Below are 14,669 nucleotides of genomic sequence, written 5' to 3' on the forward strand. Positions count from 1 at the left end.
GCTACGTTGATAGGGGTACACTACTTCCTGTCCAACAATGGTAACAACTCGGCGGCGGCTCTCACACTAAAACAACCAAATAATACATTTCTTCAATAATTTTATTAGCTTTTTGTTAATAAACAATACCTCAACAGAACCTGTATAAACGTATCGAACGTCATTGTACAGAACTTGTGGCCAACAATGTTATGAGTAAAATACAACAAAATGGCAGTTGAGCCCTTATTAGCTGCGTAACATAGCGTTAATATTAAATTTTTATTATAATTTCCAATTGACAATTCGCAACCATTACCCTTCTTATAATTATTATGCTGTAACATGTACGAGCAATGATTGCGAACCAATCCATTACAATACAAACAACCAAACATAGTATAATTTTGTGAGGCAAACACAAATATAACTTAGTGATTCCGCGCATTTAATCGATAATATACACAGGTTAAAGTGAAAACAAATATTTTCAAACAATATCTCTTTATCAAACTGAAAATAAATCATATATTACATGTTTTGAGCTAAAATACAACAAAATACACTTACACGAGCTACACGCTACGATGGTTGGTTACATACATACTGACAATAAATTAACGCTAATTCATGAGTTACACGGTTTAACATTAGACCTATTATTACACGTAACATTAGACATTTAGACGCGATTTAACTACCTGTTACTATCTCCACGCCGCGCCTAGCTTCCCGAGGCGAACTTAAATAAATAATTGACAATAAATACTCTGAAGTCGCTTACAGCGGAGAAACAATAACGCGAGATATAAGAGGTAATCGTGTATACAATACATACAGAGTTCCAAATAGCTCGTCCCAATATACGAGACCTATCAGTTTCATAGTCAAGAAAGAGTATGAAATTGATACAGTAGTAGAGTAAAATATATTTTAACAGTGTGATGAAGTAGAGGTTTGGAATCTTTGAAATCTAAGGACTTACAAACTGGGGCTCTAAAAAAGGCCACATAAACAATTCGCTCAGAAAAGCAATTTGACATTTGCGCATATAAAAGCAAGTGCGCAATGTCAACAGATGTCTAAAAGCAATATTGCTATTTAAAATTGTTTGTGTCAATGTGGCCCTTTTAGACCACCCTGTCCTCATTGAAAAATACGGTATTCGAAGTACATGGGGTTACCGTGCAGTTTCTATATGAACACAACTGCCACGGATACCGTATTTCACAAGCGTATTCTCCATACCAACTCATCAGTTGAGAGAAGATAGCAGTATCAATAGACACAGTTGCAAAGTCCTAGAAGGAAAGCTGCATAGAAAATCAAACCCTAGACTAATACCTTCAGACTAAAACCCATGAACGATTTTCTTACACGAATAACTCAGTGTTAAGGGTTACATGACATTGGCCTTATACGTCTGTTTCAGACGATTTATGACGTCATTGCCTCGAAGAAATGCACTTCAAATGGAATGCTCTAAGGGTTGATGGACATACAATTGAATACTGTTGTTTAGTGCCCAATGAGACACCCTCAGGCCTGTTGTCTTAACTTTAGTACCGTGTGATACCCCTCAGCCTTTTAAGCAATATTCTCTGTACTCATACCGAAAACTTTGAGGGATGATTCAGACCATGACCTCATCGTTGATTCAGCTCAATACTCTGACTTAATATAAAGTGGAATTTACGATCGCAAAAGTATAGAATTAAAAATAATTAAAAACAACATGAATTTTACGACGGAAAAATCCACTTGATTAACTCGGAATCATGGTCTAACTCATCCCCTTTAGTACTCGTTCGGATGTAACACCCAGTATAACTCAACTACATCGCTTATGGGTTTCAGCCTTTAGACGATTCTTAAATATTGCGAGGTTCATAAACTAAATTAATTGTAAAACAACTAGACCCGCTTTAAGGAAGCTACTTATAATTACTTGTGTAATTTGCGCGCCCTTCCAATGCAGTGAACAGATCTGAACGGACTTAACCAGTATTTGCCGAATAAATAATCACTTATTACAGGAATTATTGCGCCATTTGTGTGCAAAGAAAAATGTTAAAATACAGCTTGCTAGAAAGGTAAAAAGTACTGTTTTTCGTGGGATTGTGTCACGTCATATGCATTTTATATTATGCCAAAAAATAAATGAAAATGACGGATCAGAAATACAAGTAGTGCCATCTGTTTACTGATAAATATTAACCCTCAGCATTAGAAACGGCAACTCTCCGCACCCCACCTGCGTTTGAACTAGGTTTACCTCACCCCCCCTCGAACACTTTTTTTTTGACGTGACTTATTGTAGATTTGCCGCAGATGGCATTAACTACTTGGCCGGACAAATGGGGAGCGCTGAAGGCTCTCACCCGGTGTCCCTTGAACACAGTTTAGACTTGAATCGTATGGTGTCAGACGTCACACACACAGATGCGCGTGTACGATAACGTCAATGTGTGGTGTCTGTGTAAAACGAGGTTGGTTGTATGAAGTGTCCGGGGTGTGTCCTCTGTGATAAAACTGGTAAAATGAAGGATTTTACAGGGTACGTTCACCAAAACAATACAGATGGGGTTGTACAGCTTTAACGTGATAATTACCTATTTTCTCATTACTCGGGTACATACATAATTATTCCAAAATACAATGTAATGGCGGAAGCATATATAAACTTATTCTTGCTTGATATTTGGAAAACATTATGTATAGAATTATATTGCTACCTACATTGTTTTTCTATATTTTGATCAGAATAATAATAGGTTGAAGATGTAATTGTGCCTGGGTGTAAACGGGTCATCATATATACCCAAAACAAAGATGCATATATGTCTGTTATGCATGAAATTAGAAAGTTAAACGAAGGAAAATGTGTACAGCGCCACCTATATTGTTTTTGAGGAACGCAGCATCGAAAGTCCTTCATTGCCATTGATTGACGTTTTATTTTCTTGATAAACCAGGTAAATTAAAAAATATAGATGCAAGAGCGAAACTCTAACTACTTTCTTACCTTTTTAAACAATTCACATTTACTTTTAATATAAAATGTGCAATTTCCAATAAGTGACTGTTTATATGCAATTTCGTGTTCAAACTGTATTTCAGTTCTGTTCATTCGATTCAACAAATCCGAAACTTGCCTGTAGACATGTAAGCAACACAACATCAAAGGGCATTTTTCTATGAACTGCATGGCACGGATTGACTGACGATGGTAGATTTCTAACACAGAAAACATTAAAAAAAAACACTGTGGGTCTATGTCACTTGCTTCTCAAATCCCGGTACTCGACTTGCACCAAAGCTATTAATTTATCTTAAGTGCCATTATAGACGGCGATACGACTCAACATCTATGACGTTCTTCTTCTTCTAATCATTTTATCCTCTGTCGGGATGTAGGGCTCGATTAACAGATTTCCATTCCTCGCGATCTTTTGCAGCCTTCAGTTTTCATCTTTTGGTCAACTGAGCGTCGCCAAGTCTCTTTGGGCCGCCCCCTTTTGAGCTTGATCTTCTGTAAGGTGGCTTGAAGTTGGTTGTAACAAGCCTCTTTAAAGGAGCCGTCGGCCATATTAGTAGGTGCGTAGCACTGTACAACGGTAATATTCCTTACTTTGGATATGAAGCGCGACGTAATATTTGACCTTGGTTTAACAGAAAAGCTCAATGAGGCGTGTGTAGTTAGTTCGTCAAGCAATACCTCTGACTACCCCAATTTAGTTAAAACATGAACAGGGGGGTTAAACTGGCCACATTGAAGCAATTCATCTAAGAAAGCAATATTGCTTTCTGGCGGACACAAAATTAATTTTAGTTTAATAGTTCTTAAACTAGTGCTGTCTTTACTTTTATATTTGTTACATGTCTTCTTCTTTAGTTCGTTTTCTTCCGTCCGCTTCCTAACCTGTAGATTTGACAGGTCCGATTTTTTTACAGAAGCGACTGCCTGTCAGATCTTCCAACGCGAAGGGAAAACCAGCCCAATTACAGGTTAGAACAATGTTGCATTATCAAATTGAGTTATTGTGGATCTCCGAATCCGGACTACAGACGCCATAAAGAGAGCCTTCTTCTATTTCAATCTCACTTCTTCTTCTATCGTATGGGTTGTGGGGTGGATTATCAACCTCATCAGCCCTGGAGTCAGGGGTATTATTGAGCCTCCAAAGGCCCCTGACATGGCTCATGTAACGACTACATACTTACATCAGTAAGTAGTAACCGGAACCAATGGTTTAACGTGCCTTCCGAAGCATCAGGTAATCAGCCTGTAATGTCCTAACCAAACCAAGAATCACAAAGTAATTTTTGTGGTATGTCCCCACCGGGATTCGAAGCCTGGACCTCCGGATCGTGAGCCAGACGCTCAACCACTAGACCACGGAGATCGTTAACAATCGTAATCTAACATCGCCAATACAAGTGCCATGCTATCCAGTGAAAAATGCCCAAACATTGACTGATTATATTCTTAAACTATGGAGTAGGCTTAGGCCGTGAAACACATCACACAAAATATTGGTTAAATACGTTATTTCATGTCATTTTCATAGACAACCAGAGTTACATTGACAGTGAGCGTAAGTCTTAATGAGGATAAAAACTAGAAGCTCAAATGTAGGCGGCAGCACTGTTGAGTGTTCCTTAATTTTGACAGTTCTCCATACTGTCCAGCTGAAGTTCGCTATAAAACGTGGAGCAACGTGGAGTGTATCCCGTCTGCAGGATGAGTTACGAAAAGAAAAGCCATCACTTGGAAAAAGGCGGTTTTGATTGAAAATACGTTTCTCTAAGTTTTCTCTTCCCGATCTTTAGGGAATAAGTTATAACACTATGATTTTCTCTTTACTCAAATAGTACGGGGAACTGTCAAAATTTAAGAACAGTAGCGACACCTGATGAACGAAATAGGCAGTTTTTATCCTCATTGATATCTTTATTTTTAAGTACACAAATAAATGATATCTTGCAAAACTTTTGGGTCCTTCGAGTAGGATGCTGACTATTATAACGCATCGAATGCGGCATATTGTTAGTGTTAGTACGATAACGAAGATCGGTGGTCAAACTCGAGGACATTTTAAATTATTCGTTTATCTTACATTACGTTGATCTTCGGCCGACCGATCTTCTGGGTGGTGTTAGTCTTATCCAGTTAGAAAGTAGCATTATGGTAATTAATTTAAAAGCGTTGCTATCCTGCGCTGCAAGAGACGCGATGTCTTCGGGGTCGAGGATCAAATGACGAAAGAGGGGGTGAAAGTGGGTCGAGGTGTGAATAGCTGACTGACAGGTCAACAAGTCGACTGACAGGTCAACGGGTCGACTGATAGGTCAAGTGATCGACTGACAGTTCAATGGGTCGACTGACAGGTGAAGGGGTCGACTGACAAGTCTACGTATCGACTGATAAGTCAACGTATCGACTGCCAGGTCAACGGATCGGCTGTCAGACCAACTAATTGATTTACAGTACAATGGGCCGACTGACAGGTCAACAAATAGACTGTCGTTCAATGCAACTATTATCGTCACGCCTGACAACTTTACAGATCGGGTCAATGAATCGACAGTTCAGGAGAGGGAATCGGGATTGGTCGATGAGTAAAAGGGATCGGGAAATAAATGTGAAGTGGGAAGTATGAGGCCGTGTGGCCGGGCCAGGCCGGGCTTAGCGCGCGTGGAGCTGCAGGCGCGGTCAGCAGGCGGCGACGCGCGGCGCCGCGGCGCAGCACTAGGCGCGCCGCGGCGCCCCGTACGCGGCCGCGCCGGCGCCCGCTGCAACACGCCTTCGTTACACACACACATACAACAGATGGCACGGAAAAGTTCATTAAAAAAAATAAGATGACAATTTATCTATCTACCTACTACAACGAGGGTATGGAGTATGGAGCGACAAAACACCGGCCGTTTACAATATGGCTTCCGCCAGAGATAACAGACTCTAGTCTGAACAGTATATTTAAAACTAAATTAAAAAGTGGCTTGTCAAGAGAGTATTCTACACTTTTCAAGAATTTTTAAATAAAAAAATACTTTTTTTATTATTACAATAATATTACGATTATATAAAATATTATTTTCCTTTCATTACGCATTATGTATACATACTTATTTACTGTTTATGTAAGATGACATGTTTAAAAAGTGTTTTTCTGTCAATAAATGATGTCTACACATACTATGAAACACCATGTTTTGAGTAAATAAAGTCATTCTATTCTATTCCACATCGCCGCTCCACTCCGGTATTTACGGGGTTAAAAAAACACGCAGACCTATCTAAAAGTATTTGATTATCTTTTCCATCAAATGCTGATTTATCCAATCGATCAATTACATTCAATGAAATAAAAATTTCAAACAACTACAAACTTAACAATTTTAAATACAGGCTGAATACTAACCTTGATTAGGGAAGGGCAAACAGTTAGTCTTCAGAACTTCTTCGTGGTTTCCATATGCACAGAATTTTACTACTACAGTATTGGCAGAAATGCCTGTTATCTCCGCTTCGTAGAACTGAAACAAAAAAAAAACAATATTATTCACGATAAAAGTAGACTTGCAAAAAAGAATTCAGGTTGAACCACATCCGGCAGCACCTCATAGCACTTTCCTATGCTTCCTTTTTCTGTTACTAAGAACCGTCATTTGCTAGAGCGAGACAAAGCGACCATACGCTTACGCACGCTAGAAAAGGATAGGATTATAGGAAAGTGCGATTAAGTGCTGCCAAATATTTGACCCTTATTTTGCGGATTTAATTGGCAGAATTGGAAGAGGAAGGCCTAGGGGTACAACTAGGATCAACTCAAACACAACAACAAAACAGGTCTAGAGTACTCTAAACTAAACCGGCGAGCATGGAAGACTTTGATGAGAGTGGAAGTGGTGTGTCAGGGCAGTAAGAGAAATTCCGTGGTATATTTCTACCCCAATGGGAAATAATAACTCACGTTGTTATCCTCCCAGTAGAGCGCGAGGCAGCGGTCGCCAACGTTCCAGCTGACGTCGCGCACGCCCAGCATGGCGCGCGCCTGCTCGTTCACGGCCGCGTTCTGGAAGCCCAGCAGCCCCCCGGCCAGGAACCCGCCGCCGCGGACCACGCCCACGCCGCCCATGCCGCCCACGCCTCCCACGCCGCCCACGCCGCCCATGCCTCCTACGCCACCCACGCGTCCGAACCCGTACTGCTGTCGGTAGCCCGCGCCCATGTACCCCGGCCCGCCCGGACCGCTGTACATGCTTGGACCTTGCTGGCTCTGCGATGGAACATATTTCAAATTTTAAACAGTGATATCCATTCATCATCATCACCAATTTAAGAGCCACGCTCTTGTCGGTGTAGCATTCTCCATGCTACTTTTTAGGGACAAAATAGGGCAGTGGTTTCCCTCTTGCCTTCTGCCCAAGTGATATCCATTATAAAATACAAAATGTATATTCAGACGCCAAGCATGTCGTAAATATCGATTAACCACCTTACAAATAAAATATAAACCAGGTATGAACGTGGGTTCAAGTATTTGACAGCCAAGCAAAATTGAATCCAATTATCATACAATTCGACTGAACTTTCCCCCGGTTACCTGGTTACTCCACCGACAAGAGCGCAGCTCTTAAATAGAGAGAGAGGGGATTACCTGATGTGATGATATTCCAAAGACCAAGCAATATTTAGCCGATAATAATGTCGATAAAGACATGGAACGGCACTAGTGGTCTTGACACAAAAACATATACATAGGTACGTTTCTATAACAAACCGGCTACGCGAGTACAAAAGACGTCACGACGATAGTATATTTATCTCTTTTTAACTTATGACGGCTCATATGAGCGCGAAAGATAAAACATAAGTTTTTCTATCGTCTTAAATACGCTCCGTCTACTCTATACTTGGTCTTTGTGATATTCAGTGTTACATCTATTTGGACGAAGGGCTTGTAGCCTACCGTGTGCACCTACTCCTTTTATACTAAGTCATGGAATAGAGATTGGCCGTAAGCCGCTAAGTGTTAAAGGGAGCGCACAGACAGTGTGTCTCGCTCGCACTTACGTGGTAGGTGGCACGGAATTAAGATAAAGACAAGATTTTTTATGTAGTGTCTGTGGTAAGTTGCTTCTACTATCGTGTGGGTTATAAGGTGGATTACCAACCTCATTAATCCTGGTGTCAGGGTTATCATTGAGCCGCCAAAGGCCCCTGACATGGCTCATATAACGACTATATACTTACATCAGTAAGTAGTAACTAAGACCAAGGGCTTAATGTGCCCTCCGAATCACGGATCATCACAGATGTAGTAAGTAACTTTTCGTTTCTGTATTTGTGCAACAAATTCATATTATTCGATTTGAAGAATGAAAAATACTGTGTGCAATGTACAGTATCTTTTTCTCGTTAATAGAGATCGTAATCGATAATAATGACTTGAAATCCATAACCGTACTAACCTCCATGTAGCCGTTGGGCTGAGCGGGCTGTTGTCGCCGGTACTGTTCTGGATACTTCTGGACGTCCGGCTGTCGCCTGAAGGGCGGGATGTCAGGCATACTGGGGTTCACATACGCCTTGTACTGATCTGGGGGCGGGTACCCGCGGGGTATGTCTTCACGAGGGCTGTGGCCAGGCAGCAAGCTCAGCCCAGCCGCCGCGTCCACCAAGCCGTCCATCCCGTTCCCGCGGTAGTTCGGCGGGGGCTTGTCCGTCAACCTCTCCCCCCGCATCGGACGCTCGCCATAGTTCGGCGAGTGGTTGTGATATGAGTTTCCGTACGGCATATTTACATTATTCGCCTGAGCTTGCGCCTGCGCTTGCTGCTGCTGCTGTTGTTGTTGCTTATTCTTCTCTTCCAACTTCTTCTGGAACCTCGGCGGTTTCTCGTTCTGGGTCTGGTATTTCCTGTCCCTATCTCTGTCCCTGTCGTCTCGGTGTGACGAGTGGTAGTTGTCGCTGTAGGGGCGGTCGTTGTAGGGCCGGTCATTCCGTCGGTCCCGGTTGTCGTGTCTGTCCCGGTTATCATGCCGGTCTCTATTGTCCCGGCCGTCGTACCGCGAACCGTGCGCGCGCGAGTTGTGCCTAGCCCCGTTCCGCTCTCGGCTGGGGTATCCCCTGTCCCTGTCGTCCGAGTTGGAGTTACAATGCCGCCCGTTCCTGTCTCTATCCCTATCTCTATCCCTGTCTCTTTCCCGCTCCGGCGCACTGACGCTAGGTAACTTGTCCTCCAGGAAATCGAACAGGGACAGCTTGCCAGTAGGTTTCACAGGCATACTGTCTTCGTCCGCGTTATCTTTCCCTCTGCCTTTACGCTTCGGCGGCTCCTCTTTCTTCGTAGCCTCCTTACTCCTATTCTCGGAGTCGTCCCGTTTCTGTAACATTTTGAGAGCTCTCTCCACATTGTTCTTCGTATACCTGAGAGAATTGTCCGCTTGTTCTTCACTGAAACCTAAATCTACGATCTTCTGTACATTAGCATCGAGTAGAGGCTTAGTACCTCCACCGAATACCTGTAAAATAATAATATAGTTTAGATGGATCTGTTGATTTATTATTTATTTAGTCCTCTGTAAAGGCGAATGGCCACCGCGGTCATCGGCGACTTTTAATCATTAGTCTGTTAAATTCCTAAAGGCATACGTACACGATGCCGAGATCGCGCGTGTCCATACGGACCTGTATCTATGAATACCAATATCATCATTTAAAACTAAAAGTATGTTCGTCGAAATCATCATAAGGTAAGGTCTAGATTGTTCCCACGTGCCTGATACTACGTTCTTGTGTATACAATAATTGAATTCGTACGAAAACGAATGTAATTTAAGAGTGTAGCAACTGGTAACCAACCTTCTTAACACCTGACAGCCTCTGTGCCTCGGCGATGGCGCCTTTCCTCTGCGCCTCGAACTCGGCGTTGTTCTGCTTGTCAGCTTCCGTCTGCAGACTCTTGAACTGCTTGTCTACAGTCTGCGCCTCCAGCTTATGTCCGAACGGAATCCATGGCGGCGGGCCACCGTCAGCGCCGCACGGACCACCTGAAACCGCAGCCACTTAGGTATAACATAAACTCACGAATATTAAGGTAGTCACAGGCACAGAATCACATGATGAACAGTACGAAAGTAATCGCGTTTCTCTTTATTAGACCAACATGACAGGGATTACCGTCTGTAATAGTCGATAGCCAAAGGTGTTAGTGAAAATTGCACTTATGATAAATTAATAACTCATTGGAGCAAGGTCCAGTGACCGGGGATCGGACCTACACCTCCCGCTTGGGAGGCAAGCCCGTTGTGAACCAGTACCTACCTTGTACCTAACTTGTACCTACAGTAACTTAGTTAGTTAGTCACTAGTAACTAGGTAGTAGTTAGTAGTGGATTAGTTCATTAGGTAGAGTAAGTTTTTTCGCTGGTATGTGACCTAACCTGTAATTGGGCCGGATTTCACTTCGCGTTGGGAGGTCAGATAGGTGGTCGCTTCTGTAAAAAACCGGACCTGTCAAATCTTCAGTTTAGGTAAGCGGACCCTGTGAAAAACGGGATGACGCTATGGATGATGAGTTACTGAGTAGATTCTCGGATAGAGGCAGAAGCAGACCGAGAAAGCGGTGGGGTGATGACCTAGACCTAGGTCGCTCAGGACAGTGGAAGCTCAAAGGCTTTTGCCCGGCTGAGGGTTATCCACAAAGAATCCATGATATTGGCAGTAGTGCGTGTTGCCAGTGATGACCTACGGCAGTGAGACGTGGCCGCTTACTATGGGTCTCGTGAGCTCGGTGTCGCTCAGCGGGCAATGGAGAGAGCTATGCTCGGTATTTCCCTGCTCTATCGAATCAGAAATGAGGAGATCCGCAGGAGAACTAAAGTCACCGACATAGCTCGGAGAATTGCAAAGCTGAAGTGGCAGTGGGCAGGACACATAGCGAGGAGAACCGATGGCCGCTGGGGCGGAAGGGTTCTGGAGTGGCGACCACGTGTCGGTCGACGCTCAGTGGGTAGGCCCGCTACAAGGTGGACCGACGATCTGGTGAAGGTCGCGGGAAGCCGCTGGATGCGGGAAGCCGCTGGATGCGGGCAGCGCAGGGGGAGGCCTATGCCCAGCAGTGGGCGTCGTACGGATGATGATGATGATGATGGCAGTAGTGCTAGAGTAGAGATCCGAACTTTCTAATTGCGGTTTTGCATTCGAATCAGTTGTTCGAAAGTTCTAAATTCTGTTTTGCAAACAGGATCAACAATATAGCCTCGCGAAGCTACAAGAGCCGGGCCCTGCGTGTTCGTGGTGGATTGCTGCATCGAGAGCGCGGTCGGTGCAAAGACCCGGGACCACGATTCGAAATCAGAAGCGTACAGAAATCCCGCCCAGCATTTGTCCACTAGCTCATGCTAGCGCATACAAGGCGTAAGCCATTTACTAATTGTGGTTTCGACTTCGAAACCAGCGAACTCCCATCAATAGACACTGCTTGTTTATCTACAGAAACACGATACGTCTGTTGGTCGTAGCTCGCGACTTTCAACGAGTCTAAATTGAAATCGTGGACTGTGTCGCGACAGTAGATCACAAACTCAATCATTACTTTTGGAATGATCTTTAGTCTTAATCTTTAATAGATCTTTAATCAACTTATCTGAAGAAAAATGTCCGTCCATAATTTGATCGCGTTGTTGCCTTGTAAGTCCTATTTCGAGTAACTTTGAATGTGAGTTGGAGCCATGATATACCATGAGAATATTTGCCAATCGTTTTTCCGGGATGTGCCGGCTGGACGTAATGAAGGCAGGTAGATAGTATATCCATAGTAAGTAATTAAAACACATAATAACGGGTTCTTACCGCGTTTAAATCAGGGATATGAGACTCCCGATATTTCGACACTGTTGCAAGTGCCATGATCACGGGATGACTGATGATAATAACCGCGTAAACCTAAAACAATCTCCGTTCTTCTACCCCAGTTGACATTCTACAAAACGATGTAGCTTGCGGCCACTAGTTTATAAATGTAGCGCAAATAAAATTTATCAAAGTTACAGAAACTGTGACGTCAATGCTGGCGCATACATAAACTTTTAATTCACGATGCTTAACACGCGAGCGAATAAGTTTTGTGGCTTCTCTTCAGGGACGAAATAACGAAAAAAAGACCGCATTTGCCACGTATCAAACCAGCAGCCGCGGCACGGGCAGGCTATTGCGCGCCTTTGGACGTTTACACACAGCGAATTAACGAAGATAAACGGCGTACGGCTATTGGTCGGAGCCCGCGATATACCTGCTTCGCCAAGACTCGGTAATCGGTAGGTAGGTATAATACCGGAATGTTTACGTTCAAAACGCGCACGTGCGATGAAACCCTACTTTTGTGTTCATATTACGACGGAACACGCGACCATTCTTTTTTTTAATGTTGTTTCTTTTTAAATTGCACAATGTACACTTTACAGTCTAATAAAGTTTTTGTTTTAAATAGACGTGTGGCAAAGCATTATTTATTTACAACAATTGCTTTTATTAAGTACTATTTCCTTGTAGAAGTGATAAAGAGAAACAGATGACAGTTTTTTTTCCAATTTACTTGACATTTATCATTATATTTTATAGCCTATTTTGTTATTCTCATGTATGAGCTATATTATTGTAAAGTTTCATTAAATTCCATTCAGTAGTGTTTGCATTCATGAGTAACAAACTTACACAATTTCTAATATTAGAAGGATGAAGCAAATGTTTTTATTTTTTTCAATCTAGTAGATGTGAATCAAAGAACCCATATTACATCTACATAGCACACTGCTTACAATATAATATTTATGTTTACAAAACTAGGAAAAAACCATTCCAACACTGGGAGGCTGAAATCATCAAAGTGGCCGTCAGAACCTGGACGAGAATAGATTTATGCAAAGAGAAGTGGAATAGCTGGAGGAAGGCCTTTGCCAATGAGCACACAGATACCTACCAAGACATTAAAAACATATTTAAAAAAAATATATCTGAATTTATAGCTAATAAATACATAAATCTTTACAAAAACCAAAGAAGTTTTAATTACAACCCTAAAATAAGTCTTATATGTTATCTGTGTCCAGTATATTATCGACTAGTTTTCAATCACGCTGTTGACAGGTTGTACTTATTTAAGCCTTGATGCGCATGTCCAGTAAGCTCCTGTTCCCAGAATTCCCCTCTCAATAACCTGATTCCCTCTATTGTGTAACTCAATTTGATATGTGAACACTACATGTTGGCAACCCTCCTATAACCTTGTGATACAATTACTCCATTTTAAAAGGAACTTACATCAAAGGGTTAAATGGGTGTGTCCCTTGCTTTTATAAGAGAATGATTTCTTTTTAACTTTTTTATATGAGATTGCATTTATGTCAAAGACAAATAATGTACATGAATATACCTTTGTTGGTTATGGTTTACAACAAAATCCTGAGTGTTTTTTTATTGTTCAAATAAATGTTTGATGAAGCTTTTATTACTGCAATTCGGAATATAGTTGTCAGCTTATGTATGTGTGTATTAATCAAGGTATTGAAGTAGGGCTTACATGCAACAGGTCAAATAATCAATATTCCCTATAAAATCTATGTTTTCTTTCCTATAAGTGTCCTTTCAATATAGACTATACTAAACTAACCTGTGTAGGCATTAGATAACAAAGAACCACTATCCTACGTCTAAGGCACCCACAGAAAAATCAATTGAAGAAGAAATCAATTGCATTAACAAAGTTCACAATAGCAGCATTTTTAACTTACCTCTGGTGTGCTTGGCAAGACTCCTGTTCAGCTCCCATTTCTCTATCATATGCGACACTTTACCACCAAGCACTGTTATAACACTGGGTGTCAACCAAATCACACCATGGCACACTTGCAACTCTTCATTTTTCAACAACACTTTAGTACCAGGTGGGGTGTTTATACTGAGACTCGAAATTGGACTAACTTCCAACCCTGTGCACACTGACTTCCCATCGTGAAGAGTCAGCTTCAACATCCGGGGAGCAGAACCAGACTCCTCGTTGGCTTTCGGGGCAGACACATTTCTTATCTTCTGGATCTGCACAACTATAGGTTGCTCTAGCTTAGAGGGGTCTTTTGTGAAGTCTTCGGGAAAAGCAGCCTCCCCGATGTCTCTCAAGTCAAACTGGAATATAAAAAACATATGAGATACCTCAGCTCAGTGCCAGGGACGCGTGGGAATACACGACTCTATCTTACTTCATAAACTCGATAGGTACTTACATCTAAAGCTTTTTTACTAAGGGTATTTACATCCTGTATTGAACCGTTTTCACTAACTGTTTCGAAGCCTTCCTGGCTCAAGAACCTGGAAGAAGCATACAATATTTTAATTCAAATTGGTCTAGACGACTCACATGAAAGCTAAAAGATAAAACTATACTCACCAGCCCAGCTCTCTGAGATTCTCTCTAAGTGACATGGTTTATTTGTATTTGTTATAACATGATTTTACGAGAAATTATAAATAATAAAACCCACGAACATACGGTGCCCATAAGTGAGGATGACAGTCAAACATAGAGTAAATAGAGTAAAATGCTCTATCTCTGTCTAATTACCACAGATTACATGTATTCTTTAAATTGTCTATGCTTTGATTCAAAATGAAAATAATACAT

General features: G+C 41.9%; 1 protein-coding gene across 2 annotated transcripts; it reads right to left on the reverse strand.

Moving 5' to 3' along the window:
* Positions 1-83: 83 nt before the first annotated feature.
* Positions 84-14,559, reverse strand: LOC126382350 (tudor domain-containing protein 3). 2 transcript variants are annotated; one of them, XM_050032161.1, is made up of 9 exons: positions 14,436-14,559; positions 14,272-14,356; positions 13,783-14,173; positions 10,435-10,488; positions 9,854-10,041; positions 8,461-9,513; positions 6,960-7,265; positions 6,408-6,522; positions 84-5,775 (listed from the first exon to the last, which is right to left on the reverse strand). In XM_050032161.1, the coding sequence occupies exons 1-9, from the start codon at positions 14,468-14,470 to the stop codon at positions 5,732-5,734; spliced, it is 2,271 nt and encodes a 756-aa protein (XP_049888118.1). In that variant the 5' UTR covers positions 14,471-14,559; the 3' UTR covers positions 84-5,731. The 2 variants fall into 2 exon arrangements, with proteins under 2 accessions (XP_049888118.1, XP_049888117.1); XM_050032160.1 differs by lacking the exon at positions 10,435-10,488 and having other exon boundaries at positions 14,436-14,485.
* Between the last annotated feature and the right edge of the window lie 110 nt (positions 14,560-14,669).

Source organism: Pectinophora gossypiella, chromosome 4, assembly GCF_024362695.1.
Source record: "Pectinophora gossypiella chromosome 4, ilPecGoss1.1, whole genome shotgun sequence".
NCBI classification, from domain to species: Eukaryota; Metazoa; Arthropoda; class Insecta; order Lepidoptera; family Gelechiidae; genus Pectinophora; species Pectinophora gossypiella.

What these genes read in the sequence shown, in the direction of transcription:
- LOC126382350 (XM_050032161.1), bottom strand. Translation starts at nt 14,470, where the DNA reads ATGTCACTTAGAGAGAATCTCAGAGAGCTGGGCTG. An exon ending in AATCTCAGAGAGCTGGGCTG is followed by an intron (nt 14,357 to 14,435) that starts GTGAGTATAGTT and finishes TGCTTCTTCCAG; the next exon opens with GTTCTTGAGCCAGGAAGGCT. An exon ending in TCTTGCCAAGCACACCAGAG is followed by an intron (nt 10,489 to 13,782) that starts GTAAGTTAAAAA and finishes GGTTTTTTACAG; the next exon opens with AAGCGACCACCTATCTGACC.